Genomic DNA, 21,777 nt, shown 5'->3' on the forward strand with positions numbered 1-21,777 from the left:
CAGTGCTCAAACCACTGAGCTATCCCTCCCCCCCTAAAAACCGAGAGGAGACAAGGCTGAGGAGTCAGTTGCATCTAGATCAGCCTGTAGAGCTGTTCTGGAAATTAACTTGCCCTCCTCCACCATTGCCTGAAATTCTTGTTTTGTCTCATCTAGAAGCTTGTCAAACTTCAAAATTGCATATCACAGGGTAAAACTGGGCAGAGCTTGTTGGTTTGCAAGATGAAGCTATTACCCTCCCGTGGAATAAAGCTTCCTTCCAAAGAGTCTAGTTTCTTAGCCTCCTTTTGTTTGTTGGTGTCAATGCAGCTCCCTTTCATTAGCGGCAGATACTACCAGAAAGCACAGAGGGGGACTGTTGGGAGAAGAAAAGTTTGAACTGCTAAGAGGGGATATAATACCTTCTATCTGCTCTTTTTGCAGTAGGTGGCAGAGATGATAGAGTCTGCCATAAAACCTTAGTAGACTCTAGAAAAGCCTTGACAGAGCTCTCCTTGATGGAGGCACTAATATTAAAGTGTCCACAAGCCTGTTGGACTTTTCCTGAACTTGCTCTGGACAAGTGTCCAGAGCCAAAGTCATGTGTCACAACAACTCCTGTTGGGCTTTGGGGGTTATTCAGTGGTGGGGAAATAGGCTCTGCCATGACAGCCTCATCAGAGACGAGGAGGAGGATGCCAACGGCTCTTGGGGATGATCCTATTGAAACACTTTGCAGGATAGTTTGAGAGAAGCTGTGGGTGCCAAGCCCACTACTGAGGGTGAACTGCTTATGGCACTGACATTCTTAACAATCAGCAGAGGAAGTAGGTTGGGAAGGATGTGGGGTGATCTTGATTGAGAGGGGAACCCCGATAGCTTCCAAAAAGGCCACTGATATGACCCTGGTCCAAATGTGAGCAGACCAAGGGTCTTTGTGGTATGCTCCACACTGGAACTGAGGCTGAAATCAGGTGGGCAGGCACTGCACACAGGCTGCTGGATGTATCCAGGCTGACACACATGAACACACTTCAGAATTCGAAGAATCCACTCCTACAGACCCTGGATGTGCTATCCTCATCAATACCAGAGAAGCAGGCTCAGATTCTGGAAAAGGGGATACCAGTGAGATCATCTGTCACTTTCCCCTAGTCAGCACCATTTTAATCAGTACGCTAATTGTCAAATCCAGTAGTCCCCCATGGTGCAGAGGTGAAGCTGTGAGTGTTGGTACCTTTAGTGCTGGTGCCAAGCAAGAAACGTGAATTGCAGGGAAAGGCAGTACCAAGAGATATAACAACTCTCTCATAACCACAAACCCCTCAGGAGCAGAAAACATTGGGAAGTCATTCTGATTTTGTGGGACCAGGACCTTAGGCAACAACAGTGAAGCGACTCCCAAAGTGCTTGATCTCAACAGGCCTGAACTGGGCTCTGCAGTCAGTGGACTTCCCCATTTTGAGGCTCGTTCTGGGGAGTGCCTCCCTTCTGAGCACAGCTCCAAGTCCTTGGTAGAGCATCCGATCTTCAGGTGACTGCTATTGAGTCCTTAGATGGCATACAGTACCTCTTTGACATGAATGAAATCCATCCGTCCATCCTGAGACGGCCATGGCTGGAAGAGCACTACTGACTGATACAAAGCTGCTCCATACCCAGGCTGAAGGAGGTGGCTCTGATGGAGGAAGGAGCATGATTCCAACAGCCCGTACTTCAGTCTAAGTGCCCTGTTCTTTTTGGATTGGGACTTTAACCTTTTACAGCTAACTGCACCTATCCGTATTGTGAGGCTCTCCCAAGCATGTAAAGCAGCTGAGGTGTGGGTCACTAACTGGCATTGGCTTGCCACAAGCGTCCAAAGCCTAGAGAATGAGGCATAACTCCAGCACCAACACCAGTATCTGGAGGCAATGTCAAAAACCATTATTTAAAAACAAAACAAAAAAACAATGCTCATCTAAGCTAAAACTAACTACTCTACACCAGTGGGTACAAACTATAACAACTATAATGAGATAGAGAAGAGACTTGCACAGGCAATAGAAAGGAACCAAGTGGGAGGGTGGGGGTGTTGGAGGCAGCTCCACCCTTTATGCCTGTGTACAGTGCGTAAGGCAAGTGATACCCGGTCACGTACCACTAAGGGAAAAATACTGCTGTCACCCGAAATTGGGCCAGCTAGTAAGCTTAGGGAGGACTAATGACCCACCAAAGTTTGGCAGAAAGCAGCACATTTATTATTCTGACAGCTAAGCTTAAAAGAAGGGGGGGGGGAGGGTTCCACACTCTCACTCGCATACTCACACTCCCAGGACAGGCACGGCATTGGAGATGTCAGGATCCTTCAAGGTAAGTGTTCCACAGCACAGCAATGGATGGTGTGATGAAAGTAAGTCTTCCCAAGGCATGACGGAATGCAACGCAGCGGACTACTGGCCAGGCAGTCCAAGTGAAGGGCCTTCAAGGGAGGTACAAGCTTATGAGTGCACTCTTGAGCATATGGCCACTTCCCCTTTTAAGGAACTGCTCCTCATGGCCTGCGATTAGAGATGACTTGGCCACATCTGGTTGGTCACACTCCACCTCAGGCAGTGTCCATGCATTGGGTGCATGATCACTGCCTAATTAGAGTCCCAGTCACCTTTTCTACCTTGGAGCTCCTCTGAAGCAGCCCATTCATCCCACAAGCATTCCAGGAGGGAGGGGGAAAGCCAATTCACAAGTATTCAAAAAGAGGGAGAGGAGACAAAAGTGGAGGGGGAGAGTGTAACAGACCTTTTGAGCACAGAGATTATACATAGCACAGTCATACAGAGCATACAGACCACTGCTGCTCCTACTACACTGAGTATGCAAGTGTGACCCCCCCCCACCCATGCTTCTTTTGAGCTTAGCTATCAGAATAATAAATGTGTGGCTTTCTGCCAAACTTTGGTGGGTCATTAGTCCTCCCTAAGCTTACTAGCTGGCCCAATTTTGGGTAACATTAACGGTGGAGAATGCTGGTAGCTTAGTGGAGGATTTGGCTCAAGAGTAGGGGTCCCCTGGTGCCCCCCAGTAGTCTCTTGGGTGGGTCTGGCCCGAGCCTGCGTGAAAAGGTGGTAGGCTAGCAACCCACTGCAGGGAGAAAAGGACGCCACTGTTGTGTAGGGCAAGGGAAAGAATTAGGTGCAATTCTCTTTCAGTAAATATCCCCTGATGCCCCCAATAGCTTTTTGAGCAGGTTCGGCTCGAGCCTGTGTAAAAGGTGGTAGGCTAGCAACCCACTGCAGGGAGAAAAGGACACCATTACTAAGTATGCCACTGTGGGGCAAGGGAACAAAAAAGGCAAAGCAGCCCGAGCAAGAATAAACCCCCCTCGGGGAGCGGCACCGCCATCTGGGTGTTGGTAGAATGGCTCCAAAAGAAAGGGGCAGACCCCTTGATGCCAGGGGCGGTTCCACCTGGGGAGTACAATTCCTGAACTAGAGCTCATGTTGGATAAATATGTACTTATAAACGGTCCCAATAAGGCGGGACTGGATCATGCAGCCGCCTGGCTGCTGTGGCAAGCAGGCTGGCGACAGCAGGCAGCAAAGAGTCAGCTCACCACTGAAACAGATTCACTCAAGGACCGATGTAATGAGTTGGAGAAGGAAAGGGATGTGTGGAAGGCACAGGCTTTGACTGCTAGCACCCAGGCTTCTTCCCTCTCTGTGGCCGCAGTACAGGCAGCCACAGCAGAGGAGGAGCGGGGGCGGGCGGAAATAGAGAATGCCGCTCTGAGCCAGACCACTAATCTGGATTTTTAGTTCTGCCAGGAATTGAGAACATGAGGGAGAAAAGGAAAGACGGCCATGGTGTCTAAAGGAAAGTGTAATTTTGCTACCTTCTTTTAAGAAAAATTCTTAATTGGAGAAGGAAAAAAAGTTATCAAGAGCAATAATTTTTAAGAAGTAAAAGTAGAATAGGGAAGGGAATTAATAAGTTTTATAAATAAAATATGCAAGATGAAAACATGAGGTATGTGCAAATGATGACAGCCAATATGAGCTGCAACAGTGTTTAAGCGGTGAACTCTTTGGGGGAAGTATTGATCCTTTTTTTTTTAATAAAATAGAGCTCCCATAGAAATCAGGGTATTTATAACTTATGAAAAATGACTTACTGAAGGTCATAAAGTGTCTAATTGACAGCCCTAGGTATATCATACACAGAACAACTTTCATAATGTGACACATTTTATACTCCTTTCTCAGCCAAAACTTCCACAGAAAGAGCATTTCGCCTATAGAATCAGTACAGAATAGAACTAGTTTATTGAGCCACTAATTGTAAATTTTAACAAGTTATAAGAAGTCACTCAGAGGGTTCCAACTAAAGAGGAATAAACATGGTTCTCTTTGCAGTGCCAATGCCAAGAAATGGGTCATCTGACTTTAAAATTAACTACCCCCGAGAAAGCATTCACACCAGAGAAAAAACAAGACCTCAGATCACATTTTAACTTGATATCTTACATGTAAAATTATTCTGTTTTCATCTGTATTTTTGTGAACCAGAAGAAAGTTAAACTTTAAAAGGACACCCTTAGTTCTGTTAAGTTTCTTTGATTGCCTTTATGAAAGAAAGCAATAGCAAGGTGTCTTTAAAAACATTTAAAATTTAAAAATTCAACACACTCATACTCTTCCATCTGCTTCCCCACACTAACACAGATTTCCCCCCACCATACCCAATAAGCTCTCTAATGGGAGAGATCAGTTTTAGTAACATGAATTTGAAATAAAACGGGTAAAGATAAGTGTTATTTTTAAGATGTGATAGCAGAACATACAAACAAGAAAATGATAATTCACTTAACCGCTATGTGTGGTTCCTAGATTAGGTCCATGCAGCACTGAAAAGAAAAGGGTTGGAAAACAACTTCTTTTTACAGGAATATTTCTATTAATGTATGTCAAGACCAAGATGATCTCAACTAAGGCTATGTCTACACTGCACTTTTGTCATTAATACTTTTGTCTCCAAGAGATGTGAAAATACCCCCCTGAATGACCAAACTTTTGACAAAAAGCACTGGTGTGGACAGCACTTCAACAGTGGGAGACACTCTCCCACTGCTGAAGCTACTGCCCCTCATTCAGGGTGATTTTATTTTGTCGTCAGGAGAGTTCTCTCCAGGTGACAGTGACTACTGCAGCCACACCATTGCAAGGTGCATAACATAGATATAGTCTAAGTGATGGCCCAAAGTTTGAAAACCAGATTAGTACAAAATAGACACACGGTTCAATTCTTAAGTTTAGTACTTGTATAGGACTAGAGTGTCATTATGGCGGACCTCCATAAACATTACATCATAGGCAGATTAACTCTGAAAATTGTACCTTCTCTGCAAGTGATCAGAAAGCATACATACAAGTGTTTTCTATCATCACTATCTTTTCTTGGTCATTCAGCACACCTTAATGAAGCCGGTGACTTAGAAAGATCCCATTTTTTATACTACCACTTAATGGCTCAGCTAAAACAGAGGTGCTTAAGTGACTATCAACCTGTATGCCCAGGGAAAGGTTCAGAGCTCAAAGTTGGCTCTCTTTCAGTAAATATTTTCTAGCAGATATATGAATTATTTTCTACATAATGTAAACTTGAAACAGGCACAGTTATGAAGATTAAGTTGCTCAAAAGCTGCTGTGTTTGTCCAAGAAAGCCAGAAGCAACAAGCTATTTAACTTCATGCTTTCTTCATTGCTTCCATGTCACAAAACCTTCATTTTCCTCAAAATAACTGGTCCTCATTGTGCAAGACAACTTTAGGCAGAATGCAAATTACACTGACTATTATTGCTCAAGGTTAAGTTTAAGATGTTACCCATCGTCTGCAGAGAAACCATAAACAATTGGGTAAAACCCAGACTGTAAGGCAGGTCTCAAAGTTACATACCACCAAACAATGATTGCAAAAGAAAAAAAGTCTTGAAACTTTCCAAGTTTCAATTTAAGAAAAGAGTGTTACAAAAGTTACAAACATGCAAATAATATACTAGAAGTACTGCTTTTTTGCCTAAAAAGTAACTCAGTAAAATAATAAAATTTAAAAAAATATGCATGTGGATTACACACCCCTTTGTGTTCATTATTGCAATTTGCTGGATACAGAAAGCAGGTATATGAAGATTATGTAACCAAACAGGTCTATGGATGTTTGTTTTAACATGTAGACTCCTCATTTTTTTTTTTTTTTTTTTGAGGATACAGACTAACATGGCTACCACTGAAACCTATTATCAATGAGATATTTACTAAATCCGACCACCAAACATATCACTTTTGCTATTTGGAAAATTCAAGGTACAATTCTGCTATTGTCTTTAGTTCCCCAAAGTCACAAAACAGTTTCTGCAATATCCTTCACAACACACATGTTGTTCTGACATCAGATCTACAGCAGGAGTCTGCTGGGGGAGAGAGAGAGTGCCCAAAGAGCCAGGTAAACATTTTAGTATGCTGTACTTATTTATAAAATGTGTATTTTGTACCCTGTGGGTACAAAATTAAGGTGCTTAAGTACAATGCACAGATTTGCAACTTAAACAGCATTAACCTAACCAATCACCCAGGCCAGATCTGATCACATACCTGGTGTGCATGAGCACATAACACCAGCGTATTGCAAGCCAATGCCTAACTGAGCTAGAACAAGTGACTCCCTAGTTCAGGAGACTCAAGGAAAAAAAAAAAAGTGTTTTTACCTTACCTAGCTGGACCATTCAACACGTAGTTCCACATTTGTAAATCACACTGAAATAGTTGCATTGTGACAATAAGCCTGCAGCATAATGGATTTTCCACGTTTCGGTTACAAAGGCGGGACACCTCGGACTAGAGGCGGAAGTTCTCAGGAAAAAGACATGTTATCCAACTAGCCCAAGTCTCTAGATCAGGGTCAAAGGGTCTGCTCCAGCACCCAAACCCCACATCACTAGTAGGGAAGGAGAGCGAACGTTGCCCGCGCCAGGGAAGTTGCCAGCGCGGTCGCAGCCGAGCCGGTTCCCACCTGCGGAAAAAGGAAGCCGGTTCCGGCACCCCCGGGCTCGCCAGACCCCAGCGGCCGGGAGCGGGGACGCTGGGGGCAGCCAGCTCCCCTGCGCGGCGGCGGGCCAGGGTGACGTGAAGCGCAGAGCGAGCTCGCGGCGCTGCCCCGGGGCGCAGCCAGCGCGTTACGAGGCTACGGGCGCAGCCGCCGGAAGGGGGCGGCCGCCGGCGCGCGCTGGGTGCCCTTTTCACCCTGCTCCCGGGCAGCGGAGGGAGGAGCCGCTGCGCTCCCCTCTCCGCGCCCCGCCCCCCGCGATCGGCCCAGCCCGGCCCGGCCGTTCCTCATCAGCCTCTCGGGCTCCTCGCGCCTGCTCTGCGCGGACGCGGAGCCGCCGGGCTCGGCCAACAAAGGCAGGCGGGCTGCGGGCTCCGCCCGACCGGCCCCTGCGCCATGTTGTTGAAAGGAGCCGGCGGGGACCCGCGGAGCCGCCGCCCAGCCCCGTAACTCACCCGCCGCCCCCGGGAGCAGCAGCGCCGCGGCCGCCAGCGAGAGGAAGGCCCAGGGCCGCGGAGGGGCCGTTAGCTCCATGGCGCCGCCCGCTCGCGCCGCGGATCAGCCCCGCGTCGTCCCCGCCGCCGCTTCTCAGACTCGCTCGCCCTTGCGGCCACTATATAATGCAACTGACACACAGGCGCCTCCTGATTGGCCGCCCCGCCCCCTAGCCCCGCCTCCCATGCAGCTGCAGACATTCCGAACAACAACAAGAGTCTGGAGAATACAACCGGCTCGGCGCGAGGCCAAGTGGGAGGGGCGGGGGGCGCGAGGCGGGGTGAGTGACAGAAGGGAGCGTCTCCCTCCCGCTGGCCAGGCGCGCGGACAAGGGTCCAGCCGGCCTGTCCCGCCGCTGTGGGCCCGGCCGTAGGGCACGTGCGGGGGCTGGGGGCGCCTCGTGCTCGGGCGGAGTGTGGAGGCGATAGAGCCGCGGACCGAGGCAGGGGGCGAAGGCGGGGAGCTCGCTCCGCTTTCAGCGTGAGGCAAAGGAGCCAGAGCCGGGGCTAGTGCTGGGCAGTAGAGCGGGGCCGCCGGAGCTAAGTAAGGAGGCGACAGAGATGGAGCAGGGCTGGAGGCTGCCCTGGGAACACACTGAACAGTGCGGGGCGGGAGATTATTTGCTGGGGTGTGTACAAAGCTCTCAGCCGTGCTCAAGCACGCTCTAGGCAGGACAGCACCCAGGGACGTTTGGTTTCCCCTAACGCGGGAAGAACTGGCATCATAGAAACTCCGATCTACAGAAAGCAAGGAAACTCCTGAATAAGTCCTTGCAGCCCTACATATCTCAAAAAGAAAAGGAGTCGTTGTGGCACCTTGGAGACTAACCAATTTATTGGAGCCTAAGCTTTCCTGAGCTACAGCTCACTTCATCGGATGCTGTAGCTCACGAAAGCTTATGCTCAAATAAATTGGTTAGTCTCTAAGGTGCCACAAGTCCTCCTTTTCTTTTTGCAAATACAGACTAACACGGCTGTTACTCTGAAACCATACATATCTCAGTGAGCATTCTTTTGTAAATCTTAAAGTAGGGAAGCACCAGATAAGGTTACAATTAGGACACACCAAATGCACTTCCACCATTCAACAACAAATAGTGACCAGCTCTCAGGCACTTTTAAATTTATCTTGAAAATACTGCAACAAAGAGCTTATCTCCAGTACAACCTAAAACTGAGTATTGCCACTGCCTAGGCTATGTCTACACTACAGCCTATGTCAGCATAATGTGTGTGAATAAACCACCCCGTTGAGGACCTAAGTCACACCGACATAAGTGCTCATGTGCACAGGGCCATGTTGGCAGAAGAGCCTCTCTTGCAGACTTAGCTTCTGGTGCTCGTGGAGGTGATTTTTTTATGTTGACGGGAGAGCTCTCTCCTGCTGGCATAGAGCATCACCACCAGATGCAGTACAGCTGTGACACTGCAGTGCTGTATGTATAGACATGGCCTAAAGTTTCATTCATGCACACACAAAACCCCATAATTTGAGTCAGTGTTCCCTCTAATTTTTCCATGTGCGGAATGAATTTTGCTATGTGCACCAATACGGAGGTGATGTGTGACACATCACCTTCATATTGGTGCACATAACAAAATTCATGTGGTGGGGTGGGGCTGAGGGGGTCGGAGTGTGGGAGCTGGGGCCGAGGGTTAGAGTGCAGGGGGGTAAGGGCTCCGATTGGAGGTGCAGGCTCTGGGGTGGGGCTGGGGATGCAGTTTGGGGTGCAGTGGGGCTCCCTAGGACTACAGTGGGGAGAGAGGACTCCCCCCAGCTCTCTCTCCCTGCAGCAGCACCTGGGCCGCAGCAGGTCTAGGGCCTGCGGAGAGGCATCTCTCCCCGCTGCAGCCCTGAGTGCCTGCACAACGCTTAATAGGCAGCTGTGCGGCCACACAGCTTAGAGGGAACTTAGATTTGAGTGTAGTGCTGCTTTTAACTCAAGTTGGCTGACCATCTGTGGTATACGCTGACTCTCCAGTGAGGGCAACATGTCAGCTGCTAATACAGTATGGGTGCAGGCTCTAGCAGCACTCCGATGCTGCTAGTCCTCCATTTCCTTCTCCAAACTCCATCTCTGCCTCCAGTTCACCCAGAAAGGACAGACAAGTTCTCCCACAAATCACTGGGGAAGAATTCATACATCCCCTTAATTTACTGCAACACAAAGAACCGTGGTATATGCTCCATATACAAGTGAACAGTGCCACCAGCAAGGACACAGCAGCTCAAGTATTATTTCAATATCACTGTTTTTGCTCATGCTAGACCAGGGGTTCTCAAACTTCATTGTACCATGACCCGCTTCTGACAACAAGAGTTACTACACAACCCTGGGGGAAGAGGGAAACCAAAGCTTGAGCCTGCCCAACTCCCACAGCCCCAGGCGGGAGGGCCAAAGCCAAAGCCTGAGCCTACCACCCCAGGCAGGGGGACTAAAACCAAAGCCCAAGGCCTTCAGCCCCAGGTAGGAACCTGTAACCTGAGCCCTGCCACCCAGGACTAAAGCTCTTGGGCTTTGGCCCCAGGCAGTGGGGCTCAGGCTTGAGCTTTGGCTCTGGGTGGTGGGCTCGGGCTTTGGCCCCAGCAAGTCTAGTGCCAGCCCTGGTGGACCCCATTAAAAAGGGGTTGTGACCCACTTTGGGGTCCCAACCCACAGTTTGAGAACCAGTGCACTAGACTAACTCCAGGTAACTCTGCGGCAGATATACCCTAAATGAACTAGATCACTGGTTTTCAAACTTTTTTTCTGGGGACCCAGTTGAAGAAAATTGTTGATGCTTGCGACCCAACAGAGCTGGGGATGAGGGGTTTGGGGTATGGGACGGGCTCAGGGCTGGGGCAGAGGGTGGGGGTGAGGGCTGCAGTGTGGGGCCAAAAATGAAGGGTTCAGGGTGTCAGAGAGGGCTCTGGGCTGGGGCAGGGGTTGGGATGCAGGAGGGGGTCAGGGCTCTGGACTGGGGGTGCAGGCTCTGTGGTGGGGCCAGGGATGAGGGATTTGGTGCAGAAAGGGGTTCCTGGTTTGGTGGGGGGGGGACTCATGGCTGGGGCTTGGGATTGGGGTGTGGACTTACCTCCAGCAGCTCCCGCTCAGCGGCGCAGCTGGGGTGCAGAGGCAGGCTTCGTGCCTGTCCTGGCACCGTGGACCACACTGCACCCTGGAAGCAGCCAGCAGCAGGTCCAGCTCCTAGGTGGAGGCGTGCAAGTGGCTCCATGCGATTCTCGCCCGCAGGCACCACCTGCCCCCACAGTTCCCGGCCAATGGGAGTGCAGAGCTGGTGCTCAGGGCAGGGGCAGCATGTGGAGTCCCATGTCCCCCTTGCCTAGAAGCCAGACCTGCTGCTGGCCGTTTCTGGGGCGCAGCAGTGTTGGAATAGGTGGGCACTAGCCTGCCTTAGCTGGGCACCACTGCCAACAGGACTTTTAACATCCGGTCGGTGGTGCTGAGCAGAGCGACCCAGTGCCTGACATGCCACAACTGGGTCGTGACCCTAACTCTGAGAAACGCTGAACTAGATGACTCATTCAAGTCGTTGTTTTGGCATTCTACATTTTCTTACAACCTCTCTGGTAGTAGGAAGCATACCAACATTCTGCACAAAATAATGACTACATTAACAATTTAAGACTATGCAATGTTTATTCATTCCTTCTTTCCCCTTCCCCTTCTTTCATAGCAACCATCACCATAGGATATAAAAACATCTACACTGAATTTTTTTTGCTGAGCAAAATTCTTTGTACTCTTAATATCATTAAAGAGAAAAGTTAGCCAACATCTTTACGATCTGACATAAGTTATAATAAGCCCATTACATTCAAACATGAACTGTACATAATGATCAAATTTGATACTACAAAATACATTCAGTTGTCCAAATATTACACATATATAAGGAATTGGTTGATCCTCTATTAAAGAGAAATGAAAGACTAATATTAGTAAGAAATGGCAGGGCGCAGTTAAGATAGAAGCCACAAGATTCAAGCTCTTTAATTGCACTTAGCAGCCAGAACTGTAACAAAGTTTTATTATGGAAATTAAGTTAGTAATTTTTACTAACCTTAAGTTGGGGAGACAGTGTTTCCTAATGGATAGAGCACAGGAGAGGGATTCAGGAGACCTGAGTTCTATTCCTGGCTCCACCACTCCCTGCTGGATGACCATAGCCAAGTCACTTTACCCCTCTGTGCCTGGAGATAATGGTACTGACCTCCATAAAGCATTTTGAGATCTACTGATGAAAAGTGCTACCTAACATCTAGGTATTATTAATACTTTCAAAGCTCTTTGCATTACTCTTCATGCTTCTGCTTTCACCATCCCTTCATGGTTCTTCTGGAGATAAGAGGTCCACTAAGAATGAAATGGGTGTGCGAGGGGGGAATGCAAACTAGAACTTGTTAGAACAGCATCCCTAACTCTGATTCCCCCAGGTGGTCCTAATTCTATCATGATCTGCTTCCCTGTTTGTGATAAACAAAAAATGAATAAATAAAGTGGAGCAGTAAGATACATCTCACCAACTATGAACATTCCTAAAAAATAAATGCTGCCTGTGGGTGAAGCAATAGTTTTGCCAATCACCACCATTCCCTCCAGAACAGAGGTTCTCAAGCTGGGGGTCGGGACCGCTCAGGGGGTTGCAAGGTTATTACATGGGGCGTCGTGAGCTGTCATCCTCCACCCCAAACTCCACTTTGCCTCCAGCATGTATAATGGTGTTAAATTATCATTATATATATAAAAATGTTTTTAATTTATAAGTGGGGGTTCACACTCAGAGGCTTGCTGTATGAAAGGGGTCACCAGTACAAAAGTTTGAGAACCACTGTGCCAAAACATTGACCACATGCTCGTCCCTTTCAGGTAATCACTGCCAACAGAAAAGTTTCTCATGCTCTGAAGCCCTTGGTCACCATTAGGGCTAAGGGTGTAGAAGGAAAAGATTGACAGTAATGGGGTCTCAACCCTTAATGTGTTTTGCAAAATGGACACTGCAACATTACAGCTTGTTCTTACTGCAAGGTTTAGAACCATTGTTTCAGGATTTTGTCAGGACAACACCCTAGCCTCCCCCACTCTATGGCTACTGCAGCACTCACACCCTTTATTTCTCCATTGTCTTCCATCCACCACTATTCCAGCACTCACCAGGTTTTCCCCTTCCACATTACTGTGGCATAAATTTTCTCATTTCTGTTCCTCTTATCCAACTTAGCCATCAATCCAGTGCTCCAATTCCTTCACATCACCACTGGTGTAAGTAGTGGCTTTGCTCATCTACACCAAGGGTTGCAGCAATGCAGCTACACCAATAGCTGTAACTGGGGCAAATCCCCAATCTAAACAAGGCATAAGAATGGTTGGTTGATGGTGCAAGGGCCCTGAGCCTAGTGGGCTCTTCCCATACTACTTGGGACCCACACCAAGGGAGAGGAGTACCATCAGCCAGTTCTCCAATTTCCAGTTAATTGCTATGCCTGGCTACACACACAGGCTCCTCACAATGAATTAACTTGCTCCCCTCATACAACCCAAACAAATTATGTCCATCCTAAGCACACCCCTTTAGATTCTGGGCTTCCATTTTTTCCTCAGCTGCCCTGCTCCCTCATTCCCCTTTTGGTAACTGAGGAGAGAAGCTGGGAGTCTCATCTCCCTCAGGTGTAGGTGGGGAGCAGGAAGGAGTCTTCACCACAGCTCTGGGAGAGGGGCAGCATTAAAACCAGAGAGGAGGAGCTTAATGTCTAGCTGGGTAACCCTTCACAGCCTGCACATGACTGACTCTTCTGTGGGTAGGCAGGGCAGGGGAGTCATGCTTGTAAGGGAGAAAAAAAGCTCCTAGCCATGTACAACAGTTCTGGTTATTTGCCTTTCCTCAGAAGGCAGGGGTGTGAGGAAAGACTGCCAACCACAGCAGTTCTTTATAGATTAAGAAGTCTTTTTCACAGACCTATAGGATGGCCTGTAAACCTTTAGTCTATGGATAAAACTCATACAGCTGGCAGTCCTGATATTAGAGGTGTTCTTTAAATCACTTATCTCATTTAGGACTGGTATGATCAACCACTTTATTTTGAAACTTAAAGAATGATGCAAATCTACTTGAATTTTGTTTTTGCCAAAACATGGCATTGAGATACAATACATTTATGCAATTTCTAAAGTTAAATCAAATGAAAATTTTAAGAATGCATAAACTTCTCACCTTCAGAAGGTTACATAGCACTTCTTCACCTGGAGTAATAAATATTGTGCTGTAGCATCTTCATGGAAAAGTTCTCTCTAAGCCACTTCCTCTAAATTTAATCTTTCAGTCTTTCATCCTCTCTTTAGCTTATGCTTGATTCTGAATAATGTGGTGTGATACTGTGTGTTAAGGATGCTATATAGGAATCAATAATATTAGAACTGTAATCACTTCAAGAGCATACTAATCAGGGGTGCTGGAACCATTTGTATAGTGGGGTGCTAAACGGTAAACTCTGTATATGATGGAAACCACTTCAAGCTAGGGGGTGCGGTAGCACCCCTAGTTCCAGCACCTATTACCCTAATTCTAAACAAGTTTAGTATAAATAAACTAATGGTAGTTACAGGATGATGTGATTGGTTTCATCATCTGCTAGTGCAATTAAAACCTGAGGAGAGAGAAAACTTACAAGATTTTTTGGAAGCAAGATCAATGGCTTGCATTTGGTCCAAATAGGAATCAGAAATGTTTAAGTCTCAACCTAAAAAAATAATTGAACATACAACATGACTAGTAAAGCAAAATGGCAAAAACAAGATATGCTACACAAGAAAATTGGTCAGCTATTTATGCCAATATTTTGCTATTGGGCTCTGGAAATTCCTCTATTAGAATAAAGTCCTTTTCCAAGATTCAATGCCAATTGTTTCAGAGACACCATGTAATCACAGACTCCACTACTATCTTGTGGTAAATTTCTACTGGCTTCTAGAAGCTTCCCTATTTTTCTCATTCACATCTTAAGAGGGAAGATTCATGGTAATTTTGAATTCATTACCATTGAATTTTACTTACCACTAATTTGGTTTCTCCCTAGTCCCTATTATCAATTTTTGACATTGGGTACCTCTTACCAGCAGATAGAGAAGAAAGAATTTGTGACTTCAGTTCCATATAAAACATTCAATTCTGGTTGAAGAAATTAGCTCAGGAAAAGAGTATAGTAAGGAAGTTCACATGACTTTAAATTACAGCCAACTGTGGAAAGAATCAATGTGACAATGTAGGGGGGAAAAAGATAAGAAAGACCGTTCATGCTGCCTGGTACTGATGGTCTCAGATCAAAGATATTATTTAAAAAAATCCTTTTCTGGGTTGCTTTCTTTAAAATACAAACACTCAGCATTTTTCTCTCTTGGCTTTAAGAATGTAGGACTAAGGAAACCCAAGATAGCAGGAAATTTAACTAACTCTGGACACTGAAAACTACAAAATAATACTTATGTATAGTAGATATCAGGGCGTGTTGACTCAGAGAATTCTGAAAAGTCAACTTGACTGCAAGATGCAGAATTCACCTTCCAAAGATAAGGTCTGCACATTTAGCATCAGAGCAAGAGGGCATTAGTATCATGAAACCAAGCACTCTAAATTAAGAAAATCCCAAGTAAAATTTCCCCTGCAATGTTAATTGGCTTTGTTGTACATCCTATTTTATATTATGCATTGATAATTGATTAATGCATAGAAATTGTATTTAACAAGAAATACAGGAAGAGAATTTTATTAAAGTTAATGTTTAAAATCAAATTTACACAAGTTAAGAGGGAAGGTACTGTACATCTGGGGTCGGGTTTGGGTTATGGGGGATTGCAAGTATCAGTTACAAGGTTCATGAGGTACATACATATCACATAACCAGCATAGATCCCAATTAGGGTGTGGGAGTTTTTAAAGTGTCAGTGTATAAGTGGGCTTGGGTACGCCACCCATGGAATGTATTAAGAGTCCAATTCAGTATTGGTGTAGAGAATAAGTACATGGGTGGGGTATGTTATTGGTTCATCAAGGAAGGAAATGGGTTATTTCCCTGGTCGGCATTCTCGGTTGCTCAACCTGGTACTGTTGGTGTCCTGTGATGTGTTCCGTATAAAAGTCTCTGGACCACCTGATGGCGTTGGACACCATGAGCTGTCTCATGAGCCAGGTGTAGTGTTGACCAACTCCACACGCTCTCAGTACCGGCTTGTTGTGGGGGTCCCATGCACCCAGGGTGTGGATCTGCATCTTTTAGCCCTGGGCTCTCAGGGTATCGGCCAGCGGGGTGTACTTCAGCGCCTTCCATGCTCGGGCCTCGTGAAAGGCCTGTGACCTGTTTTCAAATGGCACTGACACATCTACCATGAGGACCTTCTTCTTTTCTGCGTCGGTCATGATGATGTCGGGTCACAGTCAGCTGTCTGTCCCCTACATGTCCAATGTGGCCAAGTTAACAGGAGAAATCAAGTTTCTGAATATATAGTGTTTTGGGTGCTTGATTTTGCCAAATTAATTTTAGATTAATGCTCTTTTTTTGCATTAACTCCATTGCTTTATAAAAGAAAAATCCATAATTATTTGACTTTGCAAAGTTTATGAACACTACCTGATTTGTCACATTAGTGCCTAAAACTATAGTCAGACTGAATCACCCAAAGTCTGCTTAATCAAAGCTCTGAGTTACTGGACGGTCAAATATGTCCCAAGGTTGGACTGAAACTCAAGTCCTTCAGAGAACATTGGTCTGAATTTTCTCAGGTCCTTAGTTCAGAACTACTAACTGGGCTGCTCAGATAAGTGTCTCCATCATTTTCCCCAGCAAACTATCTGTTCTTTCATATAGAATGAGCCAGACCTTTCGAGGTTTTCCCTCCTTGCACAGTCCTTTGGCATCTACAGCTAGCAATCTCCTTACTCCAAGCTAATGGATTTGTGAAGCTATTAAGATGCTATAAGTTCCTTAGTCTGCTGCTAAGCAGCTTGCTGTATTTACAACCCACAATGACCCTTGCTCTATAGCTATTAAGCCATTCAAGCTTACAGGCTTCTGTTTCAGCTTTGAGCTTGTAAATTTCTATAACCAAACTACTGTAGAGATTGATACCTGCATGTGCACATACACTGTATCCAAGTGTAATGCTTTATACCACTGAAAGCAGGAATTACAAGTTTTAAAATCAGTATTGGTTGTCACTCTCCTGGTAGTAGCAAGGTGGAAAGCTTTAGCATAGCCAGGGCCCAAGTGTTTTGCTTCCACCATTGTTACTGCCAGCAGTAAATTACAGTTCCAGTTTATTCCAGTGTAGGTACAACATCTACCCGGAGTGGACTCCGAATCATAGGAGTAATCAAAACGGCCAGTTAGCATGTAGAGGAGTAGTGGAGACAGACTAATATGGTGAGCTCAAGGAGGGTTGGAAATGCTTGGGGTCTGATTCTAGCTATCCATTTGTGGTGTTTATGTGGCTACCATAACCCTGAGATTGCATTAATAGCTCAATTCTCACCATGGCGAAGGGGAATCTTCTTAGAATAAGTGGCTTCTATCCAAGAGGGGACACTTTCTGTCCTATGGAATTTAGTTTATAAGCAGTCTGGATTACCATCCAGTCAAAAGCAATCTCAGTACCAGGTTACCAGACTGCCTGGCTCAATACCAGGTCAATCCTGGAAATGCAGTTTTCAAGGCCAGACAGGTAGCTTTCCTACACTCTTCTAATAGCTTCAGATTAGACCTGACTATGATTTTAGAATTTCTGAAGATCCAACAGCAGTGGGTACATCCTACAAGAATTTAAAACATCCTTTTGGGTTCAGTCCTTTCAGCAGCACAGTTCATACGTTCCCCAGTAAGAATAACCAGGCCCACAATCAGAGAACAGAATACCTTTCTTGCATTTGGCAAGCTTATTGAATTTTAAGTTCTCCTTCCATGGCAGCAGGTTTCAATAAATCAAGTGCAGAACACAGGGAGATCTCCGGCCGAAAGGGAGCAGAACCAGAGTGGCTCATAGGAAAGAGCATGCACAGCTCCTGTTACATTAAACCCCTAAATTCTGGACTGGACATTATCCAGGAGCCTGTATCTGTATCTCCAACAAGCCATATTCAGGTTTGGGACTAATATTGCAAGGTCCTGAATTCTGATTGATGCATCTCAGCTTTTTAGATCTAGAGCAGAACCAGCAATCAACCCTGATCAACATCAGAGGTTTGTTGTTTTTTTACATTGCGGTGTTTGTTTTGTTTTTGTTTTTTTAAAAGCTTCCTTCAGCCTGTTTTCCAAAGGACTTTAACAACAACATTTTGTACAGCTATATGTATGGAGGGAAGAAGGATGCATTCACCTACCATCAGCACTGCCTCCTAATGACAGCTAACTAATCCTATAACTTGGAAATTGGCAAAAATATCTAATTCACTACAGCTGTCCTAGCCCTGCTACCCTGCAATCTCTGCACTCAAGACATGCAGCTGTGCTTATTCTTCTACCCACAGAGCGAACATTAACTCTCTCCCAGCCAACCCTAGGACAGGCCCAGATCCTCAAACATATTTAAACTCCCACTGAACTCAATAGGATGTAGGTGCCTAAATACCTTTGAGAATCTGGGCCAAAATCCTTTTCTGAAATTTTTACATATGTCAACAACTTTTGTTACTACTGTCCATAAGGTTTTGTTAACTTGTCTGCAAATGCTAGCTAGGTTTGGCAGTATTGCTCTTCAGTGGTTCTGTGCTTTCAGAGGTCACAGACTGTTTTTGGGCAATTGCTCATGATGGATTTCTTGTGTGGGGTTCTGGAAAGGTCTATTGTGTCACCCTTTCCAGTTTGTGTGTACATGATACCTCTGTAGGAGAAGGCAAGTTGATCTGAGTTTAGGTGTTGTTGATACTCAGCATGGTTTCTCATTTTCATCCAACCCAAATAGTGAGGTGCCTGTGTTTACCCAATACCTAGTCAAGAATGAAATTTAGATAAGTTCAAGCTGATTAAAGTGCTTTTTGGAGAAAATGGGGTGAAGTTAATTGGTAAGGGGAAGGATATTAAAATTATAATAGGGGTAGTTTGTTCTGCACCAATTTTTAGGGAACCCTACCTTTTCCTCAAGTACATAAGTTGAGGGGGTACACTCAGATCCTTTTCTTCTCAAGTAGCAAAGAGTACCTTTATCCCTAAATTTCATGACAGTAAACCATGCTGTTATTTTTAGATTGGATTGCTGTAATGTGTTCTACCTGGTGCATTTCTTGAAGACCCTTCAGAAGCTACAGCTGGCTCAGAGTGAGGCTGCCTACCTGTTATTTATCAATGAGAACATGTTGCTACAGTATTTCAGCAACACTAGTTTTCTATTTGTTTGAGTTCTGGGTGTAATTCAAGATACTGCTTTAATCTATAAAGCCCTATAGGACTTCAGTTCCAGCTGTTTAACAAATCTATTTTCTGTGATTTACTACAGTAATTAAAAGGTTCTACAGTGCTGAAGCTAACAAGGAGGTAGGCAAATGGAGGAGATTAAACTTGCAGAGGCAAGTTAGTGACAGAATATTTGTGAGGTGGTGTCTCAAATCTAGAAGTTGCTGCCAATAGATGGATCCCAAATTTATTAGTTGTTGTGGTGGAGAGCAAGGGTCTCTGTCAGGGACCGTCTTTTCATTCTTCTGTAAAAAGGTATATTCATACATGTTTATGATATAATTTTACTGTAAGCATTTAGAATATTTTTTTAAATTATAGCCCTAGAAAATAAATGAAGAAAGACTTTTCAAAATGAGCAACAGCTACTGTAGTACACACATACAAGACATCTAACTTGCATTCTTACCATAAGGAATGGAGTATTTTGAGGCTAGAGTGAAATTGTTCCTACCTGGCATTTCTCCAGTATGGCTGGGACAAAGGGCCGAGTCCTAGTTTCCTTAGTGTACAAACATCCTTCAGCAGGCATTGCTCAGTATTGAGTCACTTTGCACACAACATATCCAGGTTGTAACAGCTCAGACCAAGATCAAAATGGAGCAGGATTTGTCTGAGCCAGAATGCTTTGGATGTTGAAAGCATCCTAGCCTACATTTCTGTCTGGTACCAAAAAACAGTGATTACTTTAAAATATGATATTTTGTGAACAACCAGGGATTCATCCAATGATATTCATCATCAGGAATTCTACCTTGGGGCCAGACTTCATTACAATAAACCAAATCATTCCTAAAGTTCTCAAATCCCTATCCAGGCCTTCCCTACTTAAAGCCCTTTCCCAAAAACCCTCAGAGTCCCCTTCTATAGTCTTATATCCCAACTTGACTCTAGTCATCTCCCTCCCTGAGCAATAACTTCTCTAGGTGATCCTGCTGCTCTTTATAGGGCAATCATCTGCTCAGTAGCCAGCTGGTTCTACTAATTAAACCATGCACCCTAAGCCAGGTGTGGCAGGCAGGGCTCATTGGACAGTACTGGTTGGTTCCAAGCCTTTAGCCTTGAAAGGGGGCACGCTACCCGATTACACCCGCAGATCAGATAAAATCTCATGCATGTATCTGAAAAAGATCCTTTCCCCATAGAATACCCTTTGACACAGAGAATGGTGTTTGAGGGTGGGAGCTAAGAAATAAGGGGCTCTGCTCTCACCCTGTTTTACTGAGTGCATTTACTATTTCTGTACAATTCACAACTTTGATTACAAACCAGGGCTTCAAATCCTTGCTCTAGGAGGCAGGCAACTATCATTGCTTCCTTTTTACAAATAATGAAGTGACTAAAAGGTTGCAAAAGGTCATTTCAAGCACAGCTGGGAATAGAATACAGGAATCTAATATGATAGACTCAACTCTCACCACCACTGCTTTTCAGGCTAGATATGCCAAACCTGTGTGTTTGGTTATAATCTCTATAACTAGTGTTGACCCCACAAGACCAGCTCCCAGAGCCAGGAACAAACCCCCAAGAATCTGGATACTCAACATCCCCCTGATGTCTCACAAATAGTTTTGTAATTCCGTAAGGAAGCATATGGTATGTGACGTGACCTTTAGTGGCTTGTCCACTTAGATTCAAGGGCCAGAAAGGAGCCATCTAGAGCATATCTTTTAGAAAAACTGTTTTTCTCACTGTTAAAAACGTATGTTTTATTTCCAGTCTGAATTTGTCTAGCTTCAACTTCCAGGCACTGGATCACGTTACACCTTTCTCTGATAGATTCAAGAGTCCATTATCAAATATTTGTTCTCCCTGTAGGTACTTGTAAACTGTAATCAAGTTGCCCCTTAATCTTCTTTTAAAATAAATAGATTGAGCAACTTCAGTCTATCACTAGAAGGCATGCTTTCTAATCCTTTAATTATTCTCAAGGTCTTCTCTGAACTCTCTCCAATTTATGATTATCCTTCTTGAACTGTAGACACCACAACTGGACACAGTATTCCAGCAGCAGTTGCACCAGTGCCAAATAGAGGTAAAATAATCTCTCTATTCCTACACAAAGATTAATAGCCTACTTCCCCGGCAAGTTGTTTATTCAGCTCAAGTAGACAAGATCAGTGCTGTACCTCTGAAGCTTCTGGCTTCAAACTCTGCTGACTGCCCAACTAGGGGGAAAAACTGTGTGGTCATGTAAATGAGTGGCACTAAGGTTTCAGATGGGCTCTGCAAGAATCTAGTGTCTGACGACACAGAGCTCAGTGTAGGATTGAGGGCTTAGATTATTAAAACTGAAAGATTTTAAAATCCCATGTTCTTGTGCCTATTTATGATTTTTGTTTCCTTCTTTTATTTCTCAGAGCTTGGGCAATGAAAATCTTTGAAGGCAGCTTCACTTTTGTTTGTAGTTAGATTTACTTTCAGGTTCCCAATTCTGCACCATATAGGTTGCAACTACATTTTGGGCAAATGTGACTTGACAATTATACTTTTAACTTTTCTCAGCAGCTCTAGCTCCTTGGATGTAAAAAAAAAAGGAAATGCATTTGACACGAGCAGCAAATAACACCAAAAATAGTCTCAATATTTTCTGTCATGGTGCTGAAAATATTTTGTCAAACCATTTTCAAATCAGTTCAGCAGGACCCATTGCGGACAACTGTTGTCGGAAACTTGTCCTTTTGCTTGTTTAGATGAAATCTTAGTTTTACTCTGTGTATCACAACAAATAACCCCTCACCCTCCTTGGTATTAATACCCTTTAGCTATTTGTGTATTTTTATCATATC

At 45.0% G+C, this 21,777-nt stretch overlaps 1 protein-coding gene across 4 annotated transcripts in view; it reads right to left on the bottom strand.

Moving 5' to 3' along the window:
• The window catches only part of TGFBR1 (transforming growth factor beta receptor 1), a 74,210-nt gene extending 66,523 nt beyond the window's left edge, over positions 1-7,687 (bottom strand). The window contains exon 1 of one of the 4 annotated variants that reach the window (XM_073332551.2): positions 7,513-7,687. In XM_073332551.2, the coding sequence (XP_073188652.1) occupies positions 7,513-7,591 (79 nt within the window). In that variant the 5' untranslated portion in view covers positions 7,592-7,687. Of the gene's footprint in view, positions 1-6,719; positions 7,019-7,512 lie in introns of those variants that run through there. The other 3 variants (XM_073332548.2, XM_073332549.2, XM_073332550.2) reach the window with 3 other exon arrangements.
• Between the last annotated feature and the right edge of the window lie 14,090 nt (positions 7,688-21,777).

This window comes from Lepidochelys kempii, chromosome 2, assembly GCF_965140285.1.
Source record: "Lepidochelys kempii isolate rLepKem1 chromosome 2, rLepKem1.hap1, whole genome shotgun sequence".
Taxonomy (NCBI): domain Eukaryota; kingdom Metazoa; phylum Chordata; order Testudines; family Cheloniidae; genus Lepidochelys; species Lepidochelys kempii.